Source organism: Coregonus lavaretus (genome assembly GCF_964263955.1).
Source record: "Coregonus lavaretus genome assembly, chromosome: 25".
NCBI lineage: Eukaryota > Metazoa > Chordata > Actinopteri > Salmoniformes > Salmonidae > Coregonus > Coregonus lavaretus.
Window position 1 is genome coordinate 7,602,500 of NC_140012.1, and position 24,113 is coordinate 7,626,612.

A 24,113-nucleotide genomic window follows, 5' to 3' on the forward strand; every position below is an offset into this window, starting at 1 on the left:
AATGTGCAGTTTTGTCACACAACACAATGCCACAGATGTCTCAAGTTTTGAGGGAGCGTACAATTGACATGCTGACTGCAGGAATGTCCACCAGAGCTGTTGCCAGATAATTGAATGTTAATTTCTCTACCATAAGCCGCCTCCAACATTATTTTAGAGAATTTGGCAGTACGTCCAACCGGCCTCACAACCGCAGACCACTTGTAACCACGCTAGCCCAGTACCTCCACATCCGGCTTCTTCACCTGCGGGATCGTCAGAGACCAGCCACCTGGACAGCCGATGAAACTGTGGGTTTGCACAACCGAAGAATTTCTGCACAAACTGTCATAAACCGTCCCAGGGAGCTCATCTGAATGCTCGTCATCCTCACCAGGGTCTTGACCTGATTGCAGTCCGGCGTCGTAACTGACTTCAGTGGCCAAATGCTCACCTTTGATGGCCACTGGCACTCTGGAGAAGTGTTCTCTTCACGGATGAATCCCAGTTTCAACTGCACCGGGCAGATGCCAAACAGCGTGCATGGCATCGTGTGGATTTTTGCTAATGTCAATGTTTTGAAAGGAGTGCCACATGGTGGTGGTGGGATTATGGAATGGGCAGGCATAAACTACGGACAATGAACACATTGCATTTTATCGATGGCAATTTGAATGCACAGAGATACGTGATGAGATCCTGAGGCCCATTGTCGTGCCATTCATCCGCAGCCATCACCTCATGTTTCAGCATGATAATGCACGGCCCCATGTCGCAAGGATCTGTACACAATTCCTGGAAGCTGAAAATGTCCCAGTTCTTCCATGGCCTGCATACTCACCAGACATGTCACCCATTGAGCATGTTTGGGATGCTCTGGATCGATGTGTACGACAGCGTGTTCCAGTTCCCACCAATATCCAGCAACTTCGCACAGCCATTGAAGAGGAGTGGGACAACATTCTACAGACCACAATCAACAGCCTGATCAACTCTATGTGAAGGAGATGTCGCGCTGCATGTGGCAAATGGTGGTCACGCCAGAGACTGACTGGCTTTCTGATCCACGCCCCTACCTTTCTTTAAAGGTATCTTTGACCAACACATGCATATCTGTATTTCAAGTCATGTGAAATCCATAGTTTAGGGCCTAATTAATTTATTTCAATTAACTGATTTCCTTATGAACTGTAACTCAGTAAAATCTTTGAAATTGTTGCATGTTGTGTTTATATTTCAGTTCAGTGTAAAAAGGAGTTGTACTGTAGTACAGAGGACCTCTTTTCTCCACCCCTCAAAACAGCTGGACTGGAAGCAGCCAACAGGGAGTATAGACTGATAAGGGGGAGCAGTCATTCTCACAATTTACTGACACAAGTGTAGGGTTCTAACTGATGTAACTGGTTGAAGCCAGGGGCTGGTGTGGGTCTGGTCTGTGGTGGACTGTAGTAAGACTCTCGCGTGCTCTCTCTCTCTCTCTCTCTCTCTCTCTCCTGGGAAACCTCCTGGGAAACCTTTGCCCCCGGACCTACTGGTTACTAATCCCCAGTCCCATAGTAACCAGCTCTCTATAGGCTATAGTCTCCAGGCAGTGGGCAGCTAATGGGGATTGAGTTTATAGCCTAGTAAGTAGCCCAGTCAGGCTGTATGGGAACAGCTGAGCAGCACGCCTCATGGCAGACAGCACACAGAGCTGGTCTGGCCCAAAAATGGAATCAGCAGACGGCAAAGCAGTTAAATTAATGATATGGTCTGGTGTGGATCCTTAGAGAGAGGAGGGAGTGGAAGAAAAAGAGAATATAAGAGCGGGAGATCGGAGGTGTCTTCCTGTGTATAGGGCACATAACTAGACCTCTCCCCCTAGTCTCCCATTAGTGTAAGGGAAACGAGGGATAGGACTGGGGGAATACAGATTTCTCCTCTCCTCTTCCACCCCACCCTTGACTTAGCTATGACAGACATAGCCGGAATAGGACAAACTTATCTAAGGTCAGTTTTACAGTTGAAGTCGGAAGTTTAACAAACTATAGTTTTGGCAAGTCGGTTAGGACATCTACTTTGTGCATGACACAAGTAATTTTTCCAACAATTGTTTACAGACAGATTATTTCACTTATAATTCACTGTATCACAATTCCAGTGGGTCATAAGTTTACATACACTAAGTTGACTGTGCCTTTAAACAGCTTGGAAAATTCCAGAAAATGATGTCATGGCTTTAGAAGCTTCTGATAGGCTAATTTACATCATTTGAGTCAATTGGAGGTGTACCTGTGGATGTATTTCAAGGCCTACCTTCAAACTCAGTGCCTCTTTGCTTGACATCATGGGAAAATCAAAAGAAATCAGCCAAGACCCCAGAATACTTGGGAGCAATTTCCAAACGCCTGAAGGTACCACGTTCATCTGTACAAACAATAGTACTCAAGTATAAACACCATGGGACCACGCGGCCGTCATACCGCTCAGGAAGGAGACGCGTTCTGTCTCCTAGAGATGAACGTACTTTGGTGTGAAAAGTGCAAATCAATCCCAGAACAACAGCAAAGGACCTTGTGAAGATGCTGGTCGAAACAGGTACAAAAGTTTCTATATCCACAGTAGTAATACGAGTCCTATATCGACATAACCTGAAAGGCCGCTCAGCAAGGAAGAAGCCACTGCTCCAAATCCGCCATAAAAAAGCCAGACTACGGTTTGCAACTGCACATCGGGACAAAGATCGTACTTTTTGGAGAAATGTCCTCTGGTCTGATGAAACAAAAATAGAACTGTTTGCCCATAATGACCATCGTTATGTTTGGAGGAAAAAGGGGGGACTTGCAAGCCGAAGAACACCATCCCAACCGTGAAGCACGGGGTGGCAGCATCATGCTGTGAGGGTGCTTTGCTGCAGGAGGGTCTGGTGCACTTCACAAAATAGATGGCATCACGAGGAAGGAAAATTATGTAGATATATTGAAGCAACATCTCAAGACATCAGTCAGGAAGTTAAAGCTTGGTCACAAATGGGTCTTCCAAATGGACAATGACCCCAAGCATACTTCCAAAGTTGTGGCAAAATGGCTTAAGGACAACAAAGTCAAGGTATTGGAGTGGCCATCACAAAGCCCTGACCTTAATCCTATAGAACATTTGTGGGCAGAACTGAAAAAGCGTGTGCGAGCAAGGAGGACTACAAACCTGACTCAGTTACACCAGCTCTGTCAGGAGGAATGGGCCAAAATTCACCCAATTTATTGTGAGAAGCTTGTGGAAGGCTACCCGAAATGTTTGACTCAAGTTAAACAATTTAAAGGCAATGCTACCAAATACTAATTGAGTGTATGTAAACTTCTGACCCACTGGGAATGTGATAAAATAAATAAAAGCTGAAATAAATAATTCTCTCTACTATTATTCTGACATTTCACATTCTTAAAATAAAGTGGTGATCCTAACTGACCTAAGACAGGGAATTTTTACTAGGATTAAATGTCAGGAATTGTGAAAAACTGACTTTAAATGTGTATGTAAACTTCCGACTTCAACTGTATATACCAACAGGTACATTGGGTTATGCACCACGTCATGTAAGACTTGTCATAAGCACGTAGGCCTATAACCCACTTTTAATGTCTGAATGTCATCTCATCAGCCTCCAACTGTAGCGACGTAGCCTAGTGGGTGCGACAGATAACTCAGCATATTGTGTGGACTGTAAACAGTCCTAACCCCCCCAGGCTTATAGGCCTTGATGTTGTACCACTCAGCTGTTTTGACCGACCACTGCTCTTCTGGCAGCAGCCAAAAGATCAGCAGCCCGTCCGCCATTGTTGTCATGTTGCTGGAATTGTCGTTCAGGTGCACGCTGCTAATGCTGGGTCTTGCTGCTGTTTTGTGTGGGGTCTGCCTGTGTATTTGATCAGTGGGTGTGTGTCTGTTGCTTCTTTTTCTCTCTCTGTTTAATTGTGTGTGTGTGTGTGTGTGTGTGTGTGTGTGTGTGTGTGTGTAAGCATCTGTGCGTATTTACGTTGAAACAATGCTTGCTGGCCGAGCGCTCCACACACAGCAAACAGCTGCCGTTCAGTCAGCGGTAGGTAGCATCTGACAGGCCTCCTTATCATTCCCAGCCTGCTGTTTGTGTGTGTGTGTGTGTGTGTGTGTGTGTGTGTGTGTGTGTGTGTGTGTGCATGTTTGTATCTATGGCCAGTGATTAGCCATTTTTTGTGGCGGCTCTACTCCGATTGCAATTAACACCCACAGGTCCTGAGCTATGGGGCTGGGGCGGCAGGCAGGCCTGGCTGATGCCTAGTGCCCAACCGGCTGACTGTGTTAATCATGTGGAGTAAAGAAACTGCTAAGCTTACATACATACACACACGGGCAAACAAACACACACATACGAACGTAGAAAAAAGGGCTGGGAGGGCTTGATCGTGTGTGTACCAGTATTTGTGTGTTTCCCTCCCTACTAACCAGGTTATATAATGATAATCTTTGTGGGATAGCTGAATGTCAGCAAATCCATTGTCCTTTATCTGAGCTCCCCAGAGCAGAGAGCGAGAATGATGGAAAAGGAGAGACGGGTAGATAAAGGGGTGTACAGTGGATGTGTGGATGGATGGATGGACGGGCCGCTGGTGTCCTGTATCCAGCACAGCCATGTTTACTGTCCCGCTCTCTCTCTTTCTATCTCTCTTCGTGATGAATTATTCACACGCTATTTCCTCACCTGTATCACACACTCAGTATCTCAGCTCCAGTACCGAGCCCTACACACACACACACACACACACACTTGCAGATTACACACACACACACACTATCCCCCAACACACACACCCCATATCAACCCCACAGCACCAACATCAAACCCACAGCACAAACCCTGTAGTTTGGAGTGCTCCCCTGCCATAGCCTAGCAGGGTTTGAGGGCTGTTAAAAGCAGAACAGTAATATGGTCCACCAGGCCGGGGCCTGCCTCCTGTTATCCCTGCATGGCTGGCCTGCCTGGGCCTGATGACTCTTGTACTCAGTGAGAGCCTGTCTTCATCCGATCACGTCACACTGTGGGTGGATCAACTGGAGCGTGACACTGCACCGGCTGCCTGGAACTGTCATTAGCATACTGCATAAGAATATTACTGAGGATACTGGCCTACTAAAAATGGATTACATTTATACAGGGTTTTTCACTAGGTTTCAAAGCTCTTTACAGTACACTGTATGGGGCTCACTCACACCATCTAGCACTGTCACTTTGTGATTGACCTCTCACCACACATCAGCTATCACAGTGGAGTACTACTGCTAGTAATATGATTACTGATTTGATTGGTTACTACTACCACCACGACTATTACTGCTACTACTACTTCTATAACAAGTACTACTGTACCTTACTACTACACAACATAGGCTACTACTACCACCATCATATCAGTAACACTACCACTATATTCCTAATCATACCACTATTTCCTCCTACAGTAATGTCCATAATGATAGTGCTCATCAGGATGCAGTCTGAGTGAAGAGGGGGAGGGAGTGATGAATGATCTATAGAAAGAAAAGAGAGGAAGATGGAAAATACAAGGCCCTCAGCCAAGTAGGTTATGGGTCAGTGTTTAAACCAGTTATCATGCATGCATGAATACTATAATTCAATCTATTCAGCATATATTTACAGTATTCAGACCTCTTGACTTTTTCCACACTTTGAACATTACAGCCTTATTCTAAAATGTATTAAATCGTTTTTCCCCCCCTCAGAAATCTACACACAATACCCCATCATGACATGGCAAAAACAGGTTAGTATTTCTTTGTGCAAATTTATATAAAAAAGAAAAAACTGAAATATCGCATTTACATAAGTATTCAGTCCCTTTACTCAGTACTTTGTTGAAGCACCTTTGGCGGCGATTACAGCCTCGAGTCTTCTTGGGTATAATGCTACAAGCTTGGCACAGGTGTATTTGGGGAGTTTCTCCCATTCTTCTCTGCAGATTCTCTCAAGCTCTGTCAGGTTGGATGGGGAGCATCGCTGCGTCTCCAGAGATGTTTGATCGGGTTCAAGTCCGGGCTCTGGCTGGGCTACTCAAGGACATTGAGACTTGTCCCAAAGCCACTCCTGCATTGTCTTGGCTGTTTGCTTAGGGTCGTTGTCCTGTTGGAAGGTGAACCTTCGCCCCCAGTCTGAGGTCCTGAGCGCTCTGGAGCAGGTTTTCATCAAGGATCTCTCTGTACTTTGCTCCGTTCATCTTTCCCTCGATCCTGACTAGTCTCCCAGTCCCTGCCACTGAAAAACATCCCCACAGCATGATGCTGCCACCACCATGCGTCACCGTAGGGATGGTTCCAGGTTTCCTCCAGACGTGACGCTTGGCATTCAGGCCAAAGAGTTCAATCATAGTTTCTCATGGTCTGAGAGTCTTTAGGTGCCTTTTGGCAAACTCCAAGAGGGCTGTCATGTGCATTTTACTGAGGAGTGGCTTCCGTCTGGCACCTCTACCATAAAGGCCTGATTGGTGGAGTGCTGCAGAGATGGTTGTCCTTCTGGAAGGTTCTCCCATCTCCACAGAGAAACTCTGGAGCTCTGTCAGAGTGACCATTGGGTTCTTGGTCACCTCCCTGACCGAGGCCCTTCTCCCCCGATTGCTCAGTTTGGCGGGGCGGCCAGCTCTAGGAAGTGTCTTGGTGGTTCCAAACTTCTTGACACAATCCTGTCTGAGATCTACGGACAATTCCTTCGACCTCATGGCTTGGTTTTTGCTCTGAAATGCACTGTCAACTGTGGGGCCTTATATAGACAGGTGTGTGCCTTTCCAAATCATGTCCAATCAATTGAATTTACCACAGGTGGACTCCAATCAAGTTGTAGAAACATCTCAAGGATGATCAATGGAAACCGGATGCGCCTGAGCTCAATTTCGAGTCTCATAGCAAAAGGTCTTAATACTTATGTAAATAAGGTATTTCTGTTTTTGATTTTTTTATACATTTGCTAAAATGTCTAAAAACCTGTTTTCACTTCGTCATTATGGGGTAGTGTGTGTAGATGGATGAGGGAAAACATTTATTTAATCCATTTTAGAATAACATAACAAAATGTGGAAAAAGGGAAGGGGTCTGAATACTTTCCGAAAGCACTGTATGAGATACTAAAAACAGCGATGTCATTGTGTCCGTTTAATCACAATGTATTCTTTCCTAACCCCATCGTCAAAGTTGTTGTATTGAGTTAACAAAGCGAAGGCTGCAGACATAGAGAGACACACTGCAGTGGTGTGAGCTGTGATCAGAGTACTAACACACACAGGCGGCAGGATTTCCGTTAGGAAAATGTGGCGCTTGACATTTGACCTGCAGCATTTAAATTGACTGGACATTTGAGAGATTTACCAGACCCATATGCATTAGGTGCGTAATCTGATTAAGGTGTCTACCCACGGTGCTCAGAATGACAGAAATCACATTTAGCTAATGGTCATTAATCTTTACAAAACATGCAACTCGAGGATACAACGGCGTGCGTCCATTTTACCGAATTCCAATGCACACTTTGAAGATGTTAGAGTAACTGTCCACATTTACTTTTCCTCAGCTAACAAGACAAGTAACAAACAGCTAAATCACTAGCCTATGTCAATCTACTATCCCCCATAGTAGAAAGGTTGACCTATTCTATTGGTCAGCTTGTTGTTCTGTGCAAGAAAGAAATAGACTATTCCAAACAGATGGACACTTGTGGGACAATAGATCCCAAATTCATAAAACCAGTACATCAAAAAAACGTTTAAAAGAATTGAGGCTGATACAACAGATCAGAAAGTTATTCACATAAGCACAGCAATGCGCACATGGTAGTAGGCTACTCGCGAATGTTCGTTCCATAATGCACTTAGTGGGAAAACACGTTGTCAGAAGCGCGCTACACATGCGAGTGTTTTCATGACTGAGAGGAAAATATCTGTTAGAAATGTAGAAAGATGGGAAAGCTAAAGATGAAACAACTAGAATGGGTTGCTAATATGACTTGGATTGTGCCTTTGGCTATTGGACAATGAAAGAAATGTGATTTGAAAACGAATAGAACATGAGAGAAATAAGCTACTTGTTTCAATGGCATATGGAAGTCTTTATAAAAAATAATTGGGTCCGGATTTTGGCTAGGGTACTTTGAAGCAAGGTAAGACATGCCTCATAATGTGAAGTAAAACGTTCAGGTTTCACACAATTAAGAAGTCAAGTATGTTTTCAAAATTCATACTGCCTCCAGCTCACGTTGCCAAGTGTGACGCGCTGAAGCCTGCCTACCATATGCTCTTGAATGGCGAATGGGAAGTGCGCTTCAATTACCAGTTGAGAATAGTAGCTCTTTTTAATCGTTGCCATCAAAACATCATTTTAACACGCGATTGCATTTAGAATTGTTGTGCAATGATTGACATGTTTCACTCCAATAGCAACAGGAGCCGTAGCAGCAGCTCTCGCGCTGTAGTATCTGTATGCTGTGCGCATGTGATAAATAAGAATCATAAACGCACGCGGCAATATAATTCCAATAAATTATGCAAATTAACCAATCGACAATAAGCATGACCGCTCAAATGTATTTCCATCAACTGGTATTTCCATAAATGAATAGGCTAAAAAGTATTATTTTGCAATGGGATATTCTCCCGAACAATTGGCTGGAGCCAGTTTAATTTATCTGCTTCTTTTTTTTGGGGGGGGGGGGGGTGCAAAGCCGACACACACACACACAGCGCCCCACCAGCCCACCAGGGCACCTCCCCAGCCCATATAATGGTTGAGGCTCAAGCAGCGAGCAGGGCATTTCAGGAACACACCAGATAATACGCCGCCTGGCCATCCAGCTGGCAAACTGGGGGTGCTTCATTGAGAACAGAGGCCGGCACTGTGCCAGCCTACTGCCCAGCCAGCCAGCTGAGAGGGATGGAGGGAGGGATGGATGGATAGACTGAGAGAGAGGGAGACGGAGAGGTAGAACATTTAGTTAAAGTGACAGAGAAAGGAAAGAGTGAGAGAGGGCAAGAAAAGAGACTGGGATAGTGGAAAAAGAAGGGGGAGAGCGAAAAGAGTGATGGCCCTGTTAGCGCCACATGAGCTCTGTCATGTCATGTCAGGCCTCTCAGCCTCCCCCTCACACTCTTCTCACCTCCCGCATTAACAAATTCATCTGTGAAACACCCATGCCTGTGCTACACACACCCCAAACACACACACGGTTTTGTTCCAATTTACTTGAAGCTATCGCAGAAAAACACACAATCACTTACAGATGAACAGATACAGATATACGCATGCAGACACACTCCTACTTTTACGCATTTGCACACAATTTCACAATCATGGGCACAAAAGCCGGTATTTCCCTGTGAGGAGTGGACCTGGGGATGGGAAGCGAGGAAGGGGGAAAAGGAGCATGACTCTTCATCATGCTGTCAGCAAGGTGCAGCTTTAGCGTGGCGGCTGGGGAATAAAGAGTGTTTTTAGAAGGTGCTGCAAGGATGAGTCGGATAAATGGTCTTCTTTCATCCAAAGAGCCAAGCAGAGACCCACCGGGTCAGGATGGGTGGGGCTAGTGTGTGTGGTTGTGCGTGTGTGCGTGCAAACCTCTGTGCATGCTTACGTGTGTGTGAGTGAAGAGACTTGTTTTGTTACCCCCTGACACCGCCATAACATATTATGTTTTTTCGGCTAACCCCTCCTTTGAGGAGTGAGTGGGAAAAGTAATGTAGTTCAGAGGGCTATGTAAGGTGGAACAATGGCCCTGAAACATTGAATAAGGAGTGAATGGGGGCCAGGGCTGGCATGACAATGGGGAAGACCCAGGGGTGAAGAGAGGGGGGATAGGGGAAGATTGATGATGCAGCTCCGCTGGTTAAATATTATCAGGCTCTTTTCTTCATGTATCAAACCCCCCTATGCACTCCGAGAATAGAACGGTCCGCAAGGCTAATGATCTCTCCTTCTGGGCCATTCACTTTGTAATGCACTGTTTACCAACTATTGAGAGACTGGAGCTCTCTCTTTCTCTGTACTGCTTTGCAACACAGATGGTTTGGGTATCCATAGTGATTATGTATGTCTTTCACTGTCAGCAAATCTAGGGAAGCATTCAGAGTTACGGTTTAAAGGGTAAAGAAGTTAACCGTCTCCCAAGACGATAGTAAATTGATTAAAACTTGTCTTGAAGATAGAGAAACCTCTCAGAAAGAAACTTAGTCGAGCACTATTGGCAAAAGAAAAGATTCCCTTTGGAACTTGTCGAGTTGTTGTCTGCTTTATTCGTTGCTGTTTGAGTGACAGTTTTATTTGTGCATGCCTATCCATTTATATTAATCTATATAAATCCATTAAAGGCCATATAATTCTGATAGTTCGTCCGACACGACAGTTTTGGATTTTGAATGTGCGACCAACTAGGTAATTTTATTTGTGAAGGGCAAGAATATGCGTGGGATTCAGAACGCCTTGTAATATTTTCGCAGAATCTCTCCATTGAAGCCGTTGCGACAAAGGGCAGCCCCGTTCCACTTAGAGCGACATGTCGAGGGACTTCTCAAGGCTCTTCCATTGTTGAAGCTAGCAGAATGGTAGCTATTAGCTGGATGAAAAGTCTTCTTCCCTGATAGTGCACTTCCACTGTCAGGGTTGTCTCCAGTGACGTTGACCCACACCGAGTTGTGGGTAAAATGTCCAGCTCTCATCCAATTAACTGTTCTCTTCCAGTGGAGGAGGGATGGAGGGAGAGACATTGTTCTCTCATTGTCTCCTACACACACGGTGACGGGCTAGTATCATCATCAGCCTCTATAACCACAGGGCTTCTGCTGAGGCAGGGGGAGGGATAGGGGAGGAGCCCAGCCACCGCTATCATCTGCATTCTCTGCCCCCCACCCCCCACCCTACCTCACCTCCCTACACCACCACTCCCTATCATTGCCTCTCTTCTCTTTAATGTGGTTTGGGGCAATGGAGTCATCCATCCCATCACGCCCTCCCCCCACATGATCATCCCCCTCTCCCCTGATAGCAGCAGCGGTACCAGCATTTGTCATGCTGCTGGGCGCTGAAAGCTGTTGCTCTCTCCGACCGGCTTTTGTTGTCACAACCTGCTGGCTAAGCAGGGGATTTTAGATGTTCCATTTACATTTGAACTGGCTCTGGGTGGGGGGGCCTACAGGTTAGGCCTACAACAGGCCTGGACTGGGTGGATGGAAGGGGTGGAGTGGTAGGGAAGCGCTGTACAGTACCACCACAAACGGGGCATACCATTATGCCTAATGATACCCGCACTGCACAGCCCGGCGCTGTGCGCTAACTGCACTGCACATCCATCCAAACACCCACCCTCCATCCATCCGTCTGGTCACACTTCGGCTTTGTGCTGTTCAATAATCAGCCATGCCCAGCAAAGCGCCCACTGCCACCTCCCTGGGCACGTCTCAAGTGGAGGTCACTGGCGGGGGTGTCATAATGCCGCGGGCCTAGGCGAGGGGAAAGGGAAAATCCACTTAAAGTGAACCCCGCCGGCCAGCACTTCTCGATAGGAAATCCTCTCTCTTCACTTCAGTTCACTCCAGGCTCTGAGAGAGAGAATCAAGGTTTTTATACAGGGCCTAAAGCCCTGAGCTGAGACTGAGGCAGAACTTGCCAGGTAGCAAGGCAGGCCTGAGATCTCTGTTGGGGAGCGATAGAGATGAAACACTAGACTGGAGAGAAGCTAAGTCTGTTTTGATGAGGGCTCTGTCTCTGTTTTCTCATTCTGTCAGTCTCGCTCTCTCTCTCTCTCTCTCTCTCTCTCTCTCTCTCTCTCTCTCTCTCTCTCTCTCTCTCTCTCTCTCTCTCTCTCTCTCTCTCTCTCTCTCTCTCTCTCTCTCTCTCTCTCTCTCTCTCTCTCTCTCTCGGTTCACTGATGCTCTGAAGTAGAGGCCAATCCGGGATGGGAGGATACAATAGATAGATGGATGGGTGGAACGAACGAAGAGCTGTAATTGCTTCACTGATCACAAAGTCTAATGAGGTAGTAGGGCCTTGGTAGAGCAGGGCTCTCTGCCAGCCAGCCAGCAAGCCTGATCCGTCTCTTCCTTCCTCCCTCCCTGCCTGCCTCTGCTCTTTCCTGTGTCATGATTGAATCATCCTTCTCCTTGATTAGCCATAAGGCTCCAGTCCAGTGTTGCTGAGACTGGCCCTCTTCTCTCTAAGCGCTGGAGAGAAACACTGGTGTCCATTTGTGTGTAGAAGCATAAGACAATGTCTCAATCCCAATTCATTACCCATTCTATTGGCTATATTTCTAGGTTGACCTTTCAAGGTGATCTCTCTTGATTTGGTGAATTATTTCCAATTATTGATAGGTTTATTTCCTGATGGCTACCTAGATAATAATGTCCTAGAAGCTGAGCCACAACAACAACAACTGCTTCCTCCCAGCCCCTAGATCTTCAGTGGGAGGTATTTCCAGAATGCCGCTGGCTCTGATGGATTTATGAGCTCCCAATACTTTGGTAAACACCGATGTCAGCCTGCTTTGTCCTCCTGGCCAGTGATATAGTGAAGGTCCCCATAAAACAGGAAACCAGGTTATGGCCGCCATAGACTGGGCCAAACAATACAAGCCTTTATGGGGAGATTGGCCTGTACCATAAATGCCAGAATCTGCTGTTTGAGGGCCGTTAAAGGGGATAATGACATGGGGCTTTCATAAAGATCCCTGCAAGCCACATAACACCCACCACACACACACATCTTGGAGTGCCACCTCTCTGATGTTAGATCCATAGAAGGCTCCTGCCCTGGGTTCGATGGATCCATAGGAAAAAGGGGGAAGAGGTGGAAGTGGGGCGATGTCCATCGATACCGCGGCTTGTTCTCACATGGAGAGTCCTTTACACCATCAACTCACTGTCGGCGGGCGCAGCTGCTGTTTCTGGCCAGCTGCGGCGAGCACACGGGCTGCAGAAAACCAGCTGTGTAAACACACACACACACGGCTGGAAGCGGGGAGCAGGGTGATAACAGCGATGTCGCTAAGCCCATGCCATCTCAGGTATAGTGAAAACACCTGGGCTTGTGGGCCAGACAGACAAATGCAGCTCACTGTAAAGTGGAGTACTGGCAGACTGGCATGAGGATGTTTGCCATGCAGAGATGCCAGCCGTGGGAGTGAGCTGCACAGTCATGGGATAAACGCAGGACACACAAACTGCTGCAAAACAGAAGAGTTTAGAGACAAGAGTATGCACTATCTGTGTCTGTGTTTTTTGTTGCGAAGCTAGTGGACCTTCTTGCCTCTATTTCCTCATCTTAAGTTCTTTCTCTATTTGGTCTCTCCTGCTGTTCGGCTTTATTAGGTCGCACATAAGATATTATAAGAGAAAAGGAAAGCTTTGCAAAGCTGGCTTCCCTCGGCTATCTCTGATCTCCTAGTCTGGGTGCTGGTATTAACCATCTGTTGGCAAATGTGCTAGAGCTAGTGTGTGGGAGGAGGAGGAGGGTGTGGAGAACTGGGATCTGGATACGAGCAGATGATGGGAAATCCAAAATTAGACGAGCAGGACTGGACTGACTCAAACATGTCCGTCCTTATCTTGTCAGCAGATGGGTCTACTCCCTGCCAAGTGTTGTCGAGCGGACTAGCTGATGGGAAACACTACTTGGCTGGCTTTTCTCCACTCTTTTACCGAACTTAGCTGTAAAACACTTGACTTTTCCTTTTTTTTTTTTGTCTGTCCACTCCGATAAAGAACATATTGTTACAGGAAGTAAGTGGAGCAATACAAATCTGAAAAGTGTGAGAACACAAGCATCAGGGGACAGCTGATTAGACGTTGCTGAATCGTGGCCAACGTTAGCAACAACAAAAAAACATACTCCTCCTTATCTTGCATGGTTCTACGCCTGTAAACCTCGATTTTTATTTCACCCTCTCAGCACTATAGCAGTTAGCCCAATGACCTATTGTTTGTTCTAACCTGTAGACCTGTAGCTAGCTATCTCCTGTCCTATGGGGGGGGAATGGTGAGGAACAACATTTTACTGCTTCTTAACACCCTTGATTGGGGCAAGGAGAGACGGGCTGTAAAAATAGTTTGACACCCTCAAGGTTCAGGCTGCAATCTCCTCTCCACCCTCACTCATAAAGCTCTCTGAATTCCCTCAAATAATCCATTCTTCCACTCACTCTCTCCCTTCTCTCCTCTCCCCAACCCCCATCCAATCTCTCCTCCAATTACGCTCCTTAATCATTGTGTTTACCCTCATATCCCTCTATTATTACTTACATAACAGTGCCATTTCTGCCAGACAATAATGCCTGAATGGTGCTTTAATCAAGGCCTTTCCATCAGTGGGCCGTTGAGGCTTTAAGTAACCACGCTTTGAAGCCTGATCCATGCAGTAGAGTAACACACACACACAAAGGTCCAATCTCTCTATAGCTTTCTGTGTTCTCAGGAGTGTGGAGCTTTTGAAGCCACTCTCTCTGTCTCTGGCATATTTGAGTAGGCTGGCTAGCTAGCACCGGCTCCTCCACCTCCTAGGCTTTGCCTTCACACAAGGCCGCTAACTTGTGCCAGAAGCCACTGACCACATTCACTTAACCTCTAACTAGCCGAGCTTGCGTCCTTTGGCTCAGTGTTGGGTGTGACAATCCCGACTCTCTCACTTCCTAATGTCAAAACAAGCCTCTGGCTCCAGAGACCTGTCCTTCAAAGCCAGGGGCAGTGGGCACAGATATGACCGGGCACCGCATGGCAGCGTGCCAGCACCCTCATTCTCCCAGCGAATGCTGATGTAATATCCCCATGCCGAAAGGGAAAAAGCACCTCCCCCATTCTCTCTTCACTCTCTTTTTCTCTTCTGTCTCCATCTCTCTCTCTCTCTCTCTCTCGCTCTCTCTCTCTCTCTCTCTCTCTCTCACTCTCTCTCTTCCCCTCTAGCTATCTCTCTCTCTAAGCCTGAAAAACAGCACTCATTAAGTCTCCTGGCGCCTGCATAGATTCAGAATGGTTAGTTATGTTTTGAAGGAACTCTTTGGCATTGACTTCTGCTTCTTTTCAAGTCCCGGCAATGTGACTTTTGTCCTCAGAAGGCCTGAAAAAGAGGGTTGGTTACTCAAGCTTTCCCATGCCTCCTCTCCATGATAAGAAATAATCAACAATACAAGTTTCAGGTTTTAATGTCACATGCACAAGTACAGTGAAATGCCTTTCTTGCAAACTCAAAACCCAACAATGCAATAATCAATAACAATGTCATCCTAGAAAAAGAAACACGAGAAATAAGCAGAAATATAAAGAACACAATAAGTAAGCAAGCATACTATATACAGGGTCAGTTCCAGTACCATATTTACAATGTGCAGGGATACTGGATCGATAGAGGTAGATATTATTATTATTATTATTATTATTATTATTATTATTATATCTATAGGGGTAAGGTCACTAGGCATCAGGATATATGATAAAAAGAGTAGCAGCAGCTTGTATGTGAGTGGGGTGTACATGTGTGTAGAGTCAGTATAAATGTATGTGAATGTTATGTGTGAGTGAGAAGATTATGCAGTGAGTGTGTGAGTGTGCATAGAGACAAAAATGAAAAGAAAAAGGTCAATAAAGATACAAGGTTAACTCAGATAGTCTGTGTAGCTATATTGTTATCTATTTATCAGTCTTATTGCTTGGGGATAGAAGCTGTTCAAGAGCCTGTTGTTGCCAGGTTTGATGCACCGGTACCGCTTGCTGTACGGAAGCAGAGAGAACAGTCTATGGCTTGGGTGGTTGACGTCTTTAACGATTTTCCGGGTCTTCCTTTCACACCGCCTGACATAGAGGTCCTGGATGGCAGGGAGCTCGGCCCCAGTGATGTACTGGGCTGTCTGCACAACCCTCTGTAGCACCATGCGATGGAGGGCGGTGCTATTGCCATACCAAGCGGTGATGCAGCCAGTCAAAATGCTCTCAATGGTACAGCTGTAGAACTTCTAGATGATTTGAGGGCCCATGCCAAACTTTTTCAAACTCCTGAGGGGTAAGAAACGCTGTTGCGCCTTCTTCACGACTGTGCACGTGTTTGGACCATTTTAAGTCTTTAGTGATCGACCATTATCTCCCACTCTGGCTGTGCCAATACGATGTAGAGGTCAATTAAACACTGCCCAATCTGGGGAAAAAACAGGCAGAGAATTTCTGACACCATTACTCGTTGAGGCCAATCCTGAGAAGGAATTTCTTCTGTGGTATCTACCCAGAGCTGGCTCTCTGCTGACTTGTTATCAGTCAAAGTAAACAGTCTGGGCCCTGCATTAGATAAGGGTCACAGTCAAAGGAGGAGCAGGCCACCCCCCTCTGTGGACAATGACAATAATCCCTCTAACACCTTTTCAGTCAGGCCCAGTCATGGCCCTGTGGTTCAGGCAGAACGACTGCCCCTTCTCATTGAAGCCACAAATTAAAAATGTATGCACTCACTAACTGTAAGTCGCTCTGGATAAGAGCGTCTGCTAAATGAGTAAAATGTAAAAATGTAAACAAAGTTCAAGGCTGACCGTGGTACTACAGGCATTGTTTGCAGAAAACAGGATCCCCCATTATCGCGAATGGGAAGATGGCAATCTTTGTGAAAAAAACAAAAAAATGGCTTCTATTACACCAGATGTATGTCCTTGAACCGATTATTTTAAAATTGCACACAGAAGAAGTTATTATGATAATTTTGTTGCTAATGGCAGCATGCAGTACCTGTTCGGCCTTCAACTTGAGATACTGAATGAGAGGGGTCAGCACTGAGTAACCTGCAACATCACTTCCTGGAGAAGCTCAAACTGCGAATGTTATGTCTATATAAATCTCCCACATGAGACCCCATCTTAACAGACTTCCTTGGCTTCACATCTGCTAAACTGTGTACACGACCAATACATTTGATTTGATTTGACATAGGAATGAATGGTGTCACGTGATCGATGGCATTGTCCATTCATATATACAGTCATTGGGTTCAGATGAGGCTGGGATGTACCAATTAGTGATGCGTGGGTCAGCTATTTGTTCACCCGCACCTGCCCGCAATTGCTAATAACCCATCCGCAACCGCCCAACTATATGTGATGAAGTGAAAATCTGAGGCCCGCACCCGACCCTAACCTGCAAATAAATATAGAAAATGCGCTGGACAGTCAGAGATGGCGGAACAATTTTTGGACAGGGGGTGCGGGATTTATTTTTAAAGTTAGATAGGCCTATGTTTCTGCATATAATTTCCAACATTTTGGTAGGCTATTTGTTATTCAACTTCTCTATAATTACATAGACCTATATGCAGCTTCTCTTCTGTCATTATGTTGCCCTAGAAGACTAAATAAATCCTTGCTCATCAGAATAATGTCATACATCAATATAATGAATGTTTCGATCTAGTAATCTAGCTTCATCTGTAACGTTTTCTCTTTCATCTCTGCTACATTTATGGACCGGGAGTTAATGAAATAACAAAACAAACATTATTAAAGATATTCCATGCAAAATTTCCAAATTATATCAGTTTGACTGGTTTTAAGGGAATTGAAAGCTGTGAAAACGATCCAACATGTTTCTAATAAAATGTAAGTTCGGCTTGGATGTATATTTTATGTGGCTTAAATACTATCAGCTTTTATGATAAAGATAGCACTTTTACAGACGGTCCCTAACCACTCATTCATTCTCTTAAGATGCTGAAAGAAGTCGATCCTATTTCTCCACTCCTGTTCCCGATTCAAAATTTACATTTGGTGTATCATTTTACTGCAAGAAAGGCTTAATTCTGCAGGAGTTGATATTATAAGGCCTACAGTTTCCCAAAAGCCTGTGGCAATTGGCGTGTATTTAGCGCTCGTACAGTTAGGCCCTAAAACATAGGCTTACGCACTAACGGCAGATACAAATAATCAAAGAAAAACCTCAATGTTGCCTTTAGATATGGATTGCACAAGAATTATACATTTATGGATTTTTTTATGCATTGTTTTCTTTTTATTCAACCCACCCGCCACCCCAAACACCCTTCATCCACACAACATTTCATGACCCTAAACCCGTCCACTCCGCGGATATAACCGCGGGGACTGCGGGTTATGAGTCAACCCGTTCATCATTATTACCAATAATGAGCCCTGGGTGGGGGAGGGGCACTGGCTAAACCCTGTACTGTGATATGCAAAGGTATCAGGCCTGAAACATCATGTAGGGGGAATTAGGAAAGAGTGGGACATCATATAAACTTGGACAGCTTAATCCTGACAAGTTTATTTATTGGTCTGACAAGAGAAAATCTAAACTATTGTTACTAAGCCCTTGCAGAGAAAAACCACATGATCAAAATCATGACACTTCATTGGTGTGACATCATAGAGGGGGGCAGAGCAAGCTTCAAACAGGAAGTGAAGTACACAGTAAGATCAGTGACATAGCTTTTTTTTCTGTTTTGATGTTAGGGTTATAGAACTGTCATAAATAATGCACTGTGCTAAATTGTGATGTAAATGTGCATACTATGTACTGGTGCATCAAAATACAAACAAAAAGTAAGCCAATATTATGTTTCAATTTTGTAATTGTCTTTTTCTTTTTTTTTTTTTACTTTACCAACCATATCTAGCTAAAGTAGGACAGCATGGAGTAGCTAAAGTAGGACAGCATGGAGTAGCTAAAGTAGGACAGCATGGAGTAGCTAAAGTGGGACAGTCTAATAGGCTTTTCCAATGGAGGAAAGACATCCAGTTTACATTAGGGACCCCCTTGTACTTAGGTTTAGTCAGGGCTCTGGTTCTTCTAGTACTATATCCTGTTCATTGGTTCTATTAGTACTGTTATTTGAGTGAATTCAGAAAAAGTGTGACACTTGTTGCATTTCCGTCTTCTGTAACCTCTTTAGACATCTGTCCAACATTCTAGCCCAACACATGATACTGTACATTCCTGAAATCCTCAAATATTTCCTAATCACACAAAATTGAATTCAGTTATCATTGGGGTACAATTAGGACTATAATAATGGTGTCCCAGTTTACCAAACATACTGTCCCAGTCTAGCAAATGCGAACTGAAAATATGGTTTTGACTCTGTGTACGTAAATGGGTGTGTCATGCTTCCTGTGAATATGATATCAACATTTAGTTTTTTTGTTTGATTAGGTATCATCTTGAGGATTTCAGAAATGTATCATGTGTTGGGCTAATATGTTGGATAGATGTCAGAAGAGGCTACAGAAGACAGAAATGCAACAAAAAAAATCAACTTATTCAGAATTCTTCCTATTAGTCAACTGGTCATAGTTTTGGAGTTATAAAGTTTGTATTATCTATTGTTTGGATGGAAATGGATAGTGTTGTTTCAACACCCTGCTGGATCAGTGTTGTAATGATGTAGTAAAGGTTATAACAATGGAATAAAAACTAGTGTTGTCTACTCCTTTTTTTTAAGGAAGTGGCAACAATGTTGCACCCACACCAACTTGATGTAGCAAACTTCATTCAAACTATTAGAAAACTTGGAAACAACTTTATACATTTTATTGTGGTTGGAAAAAGTGTCAGTTATTGGTTACAGTGCCTGGTTGACTGTAACTCGTAGCCTCTGAGCAGAAACCAGAAGTAATCTGCGCTGGTTCAGTGAGCAGCACTTTAGGGAAAGTGTGATTGTGTAATATTGGGTGTACAAGGTGGGAAACCTTGAATGATGTCAGATGAGAAACGCAGAGGCAAAATCCGAGTCAGCGTGTGGGTCATTTGGAGGTGAGGCTGCCTGCTTCCATGAGTTCAAGAAAAGTTCAGCCGCATAGCATTAGACAAATTAGCAGACAGCTACTGAGAGAAAAAAAGGAGGGTAGTGAACGATGAGAACACGGGGAAGGGGTCAAATTAGTTGGAAGGAGGTGCCCAAATGACGAGTGAGGGTAGACAACTTCTAGGAAAAGAGTTATAGGCACATTGAATAATCAATTATGTTCATTAACTCTCTGAAAAGACATAAGGTTAATTAAGGAGTTTACTAAACTTAATTATGTCATTCAATATGTTACTTTTTTAAAGTGCCACGCACTTTTATATTATAGAGAGGCAGGCAGAGGCGCCAGCGGGCTTGTGTTCGTTCCTCTCACATATGCCCCACGTCCCGCTCTGTTTGGTGATGTCTGTGAAGGGTTAAATAAGAAGCGATTGTAGGTGGAGCCGAAGCCCAGCTGCTGTGCCTTGTCACATTCTGCAGAACATGATAGCCACACAATTTGTGTTGGAGCGAATTCGGCTCCTCTCGAAATACAAACAAGAATAACCGAATGTGTTGTGCGAATCAGGACATTTAAATACAAGAAGGGCAAGATATGTAGCAAATCAAGTCGTCGTACATTGGTGTTGTTGCACCGTAGACAAGATAAGTGGATAGGCGGACAGACAGCAGGCTGATTGTCCCGTTTGCGCTCTTGCTTTGGTTGGACTATCTTCCTTATCACAGAGGACGAGTTGGAACTAAATACGGAATTCCATACTGATTGATCAGCAACTGCTCTCTTTTGCCTATTCTGATGTGGGTGCAGTGTTATTGAAATGGACTGGGTCCCCTTTGCGTGGTTTCAGGTGTTATTGGAATTTGTAGGGTATATTATCTAGGTTTCGATTTAGTTTACTATTTGAGCAAGGCCATTGAACTGATCCGATGAAGTTATTCCGGTGGTCTTTTCGATTAAACTAACCATTCGGTGCATTCCAAACCTCACTTTTGACATGACGTTGACCATTCTTTTGAACTATGTGTTCAAATTGAGTGTGGGTGAATATTCCATACAATTATTCTAGTTTTGTAGCGGTTTGACTCTAAACAACTAGTGGACCCGAAACCTTAAAGTGTCGTGTCTATGAACGGATTTATTCCCTTTATATTGAATTTATTGCCGTTTTTACCCCATTGCACAGTCTACTACCTCTACTGGTGGCAAACTGAAAACCACAAGGCTGCTGCTCCTATTTTCGTGTGCCCAAATTGTTGCGCGCAGCAGACGTTCTTATTCTCTCTCTTCGGACAATAATCTGCCCGCTTTCTCTCTACGTATGATGTATGAGAGTGTGGACGTCGTGGGACTGAATCCCAGCCCGAACCCGTTTTTAATGATGGATTACTACAACCAGAGCAGAGGATGTTTGATCCCAGAGAAAGGACTTGTGCCCGGAGCACCCCATCACTACAGCACGTCCATCAGAAACCAACACTGGAACGGCTCGAATCACTGTATGTGGCATTTTCTCTGCTTCTTTAACTTCATTTCACTAATTGGCGAAGTTCACGCGAAGCCCTTTATGCTCAACTATGCCACTGTTTTTCTGAGCTAAATGTTCACGATATTTGTTCTCTGAAGTGTAGTGAATTATTGCGCTTTCATTTGTAAAGGCTGACATTTATATGACATAACGTTATAGCATATTATTAGGCCTATTAAAATCGTTTTAATCAGGTTAATAATCACTAGTTTATATCCCATGTAGCCTATTAAATGATAATTACTGTATTACTTACATCATAATCCGGCATTTAATTGACCCACTTTTGGATCCCTGTCTTCTATAACCCACGTTCAGCTTTTTGAAATAATGTAAAGGTATCTCTGTCGCATATAGCCCACAGTAGCCTATAATGCATGCAATGTTATCCAAGCCATTGCATTTTGATTAATAACCACGAGGTTTTATCCAGGCATACCAAATGTATTCAGATCAAACTTTCCTGCTGGCATTAACCTTCAGCACCTGCAATAAATTATTCTAGATCCATTGCTGTAGATATGTTGCCTTGATACACACCTCGTTCAAAAATATTAAATGCTTTTCCATTGAGGATAAATATTAATTTGAATGCGTTGACACATATCAGTATGAATTTACCGGTAATTATGCAGCCTAAATATGCAGATCTGTAGTCATTATATAATTATTGATAGTGTATTAATATGCACAGATTAAAAATTATAATAATAATAATACCTATTATGTTGTTGTTTTAGAGTTTGCACTAGTGGCATATTGCTGAACATCTAGCATATATAGCATATAAGTCAATTAAAAAAGTGCTTCAATGACCAAATATCATCAGCTAGAAGTTCTTATTTCTTCTAGAAACAGTGTACACGTGGAGGAGAATGGTCCCCCCTGCTACACTCACAGAATTGGCTATAAAGTGCATCTGGAGCAATTGAGATAATTTTATTGTGGCAACAAAGTATCATTTGAAGGGTCATTCCATTTTCTACCCCCATTTTTTACATTTTTAGTCATTAAGCAGACGCTCTTATCCAGAGCGACTTACAGTTAGTGAGTGCATACATTTTCATACTGGCCCCCTGTGGGAAACGAACCCACAACCCTGGCGTTGCAAGCGCCATGCTCTACCAACTGAGCTACACTGGGGGTAACCTGCTGTGCCACTAGTCACAAAGCACACTGTGACTTTATGGTAGAAGTGGTCTGCTTGTTGATTACTGCTGAGTGACCATAACAGGCAGGGACTCTCATATCCCGAGAAGGGATCATTTCCTCAGTAAATCTGGGCTATGTAAATGAGAACGTGTCTATTTCTTATCAGGATATTGACAAATGCACCCAGGCCCCAGGGTTTGTCATATGAATATCTGTCCAGCCTGACCTGATTCTGTGTTTACTAAAGTCATAAGGTTTGGACAGAGATGGGAATTAGACATTGAGAAACATATTGATAACAACACCAATCACAGACAGAAACTCACATGCAGCTGGTCTTGTTTGGGAGGTTACATCTCTACTAGGGTTAAAGCAATTCAGCTCCTCGGAACACAAAACAGGCAGCAAAAGCCCTCTCTGAGCTGTGGACTTCAGCCTGTACGCTATTATCGTATTGGTCCAGTGAGCGGCTCTAGTGGCGGCATTGATTCAAACCACGTGAGCTAATATTGCGAGAGGCTAGCAGAACCAGGAAAATACCTCTGATCCCAAGCTCTGGTATACATTGTTGTGCTCATAGGAGTAGTGGGGAGAGCTCTGCCTTACTGCCTGGACGCAATAAAAAGTTTAGTGCACAATGGGGGAAACTGAGGGGTGTTGGGGGAAGAGAGGGAGTCGAGGAGGGAGTCGGTGGGGTGGGGGTGTACATAACATCCTTTGGTGTCATCACATGGCTTTGGAGGATTATTGGATCACGGGTAAAAAACAAAACAGCCCTAGTAGTACAAGATTCTGTTTCAATTGGCGGGGGAATATATCTAAACCAAAGAGGGCTAGGATAGTCAAACAATATCTGGTGCACCGATCTCGGTTATTCATCAAATGACCCTTCAGAAGTCCTCTCAACTCTGAGTACGTTCAGTGACATCTCCACTGGAGTGAAATCAGTCTAAAACTGCCTCGAAGACACAACATTATCAGCTGCTACTACTCACCGTGTTATATATTCACATGCTCCAAGCGAGCTATGTTATCCCTATCCAGCCATGTCAGTGAGTCGTGTTCATCATAAGGAACAACAACAGCAGAACCAGCAAGTTATCTGACTGTTATTGTGCTGAAGAACAATGCCCGGTCTCAGCGAAGGGTTCAAGCAGATTAAATGCACTTGATTCCATTCCTTTCAGAGGGCTGCTGCCGTCGGAATCCTTACAGCAATTACTGGCTCATGCATAAAGGAATGCGCATGGCCTTTTTCGCATGACTGTCAAACACTGCTCGGGTGGTGGTGGGGTAAGGGTGATACATTGTGGGCTCCAGTCACTGTGAGAGTACTCCGGCTTTGACTTCCTCTCTCAGGCTGTCGTATGGCCTGTTGGGTTTGTGCGCTGACACCAGCCCATGGAGCAGAGCTTTGACTTTTTTATCAAGGCAGAGCTTCCAAGTAGTGACCTATTGGCTCTAATCTCCTGTATTGGAGGGGGGTTGTTAACTGCTTGACTAATCTGACTTGTGGTATTTAAGTGCGGAAGTCCTTTCGGGGTGGGGGGAATGAAGAAGAAAAAACAGATGGTATTTTTATTGTTTTCCAACGCTAAGGACTGTAACAGCGGGAGCAATTTTGGGCAGGGCGAGTGAGGATGGAATTAGTTTAAGGGGAAGAGTTCCAGTTTG

At 44.5% G+C, this 24,113-nt stretch overlaps 1 protein-coding gene across 3 annotated transcripts in view; it reads left to right on the plus strand.

Annotated features, from left to right (window-relative positions):
- The window catches only part of LOC311101140 (retinoic acid receptor alpha-A-like), a 228,165-nt gene that overhangs the window by 139,716 nt on the left and 64,336 nt on the right, over positions 1-24,113 (plus strand). The window contains exon 1 of one of the 3 annotated variants that reach the window (XM_084142208.1): positions 20,240-21,258. The exons of 1 other annotated variant lie outside the window; for it this stretch is intronic. In XM_084142208.1, coding sequence (XP_083998334.1) covers positions 21,081-21,258 — 178 coding nt within the window. In that variant the 5' untranslated portion in view covers positions 20,240-21,080. Of the gene's footprint in view, positions 1-20,239; positions 21,259-24,113 lie in introns of those variants that run through there. One more of the 3 variants, XM_084142210.1, reaches the window with a different exon arrangement.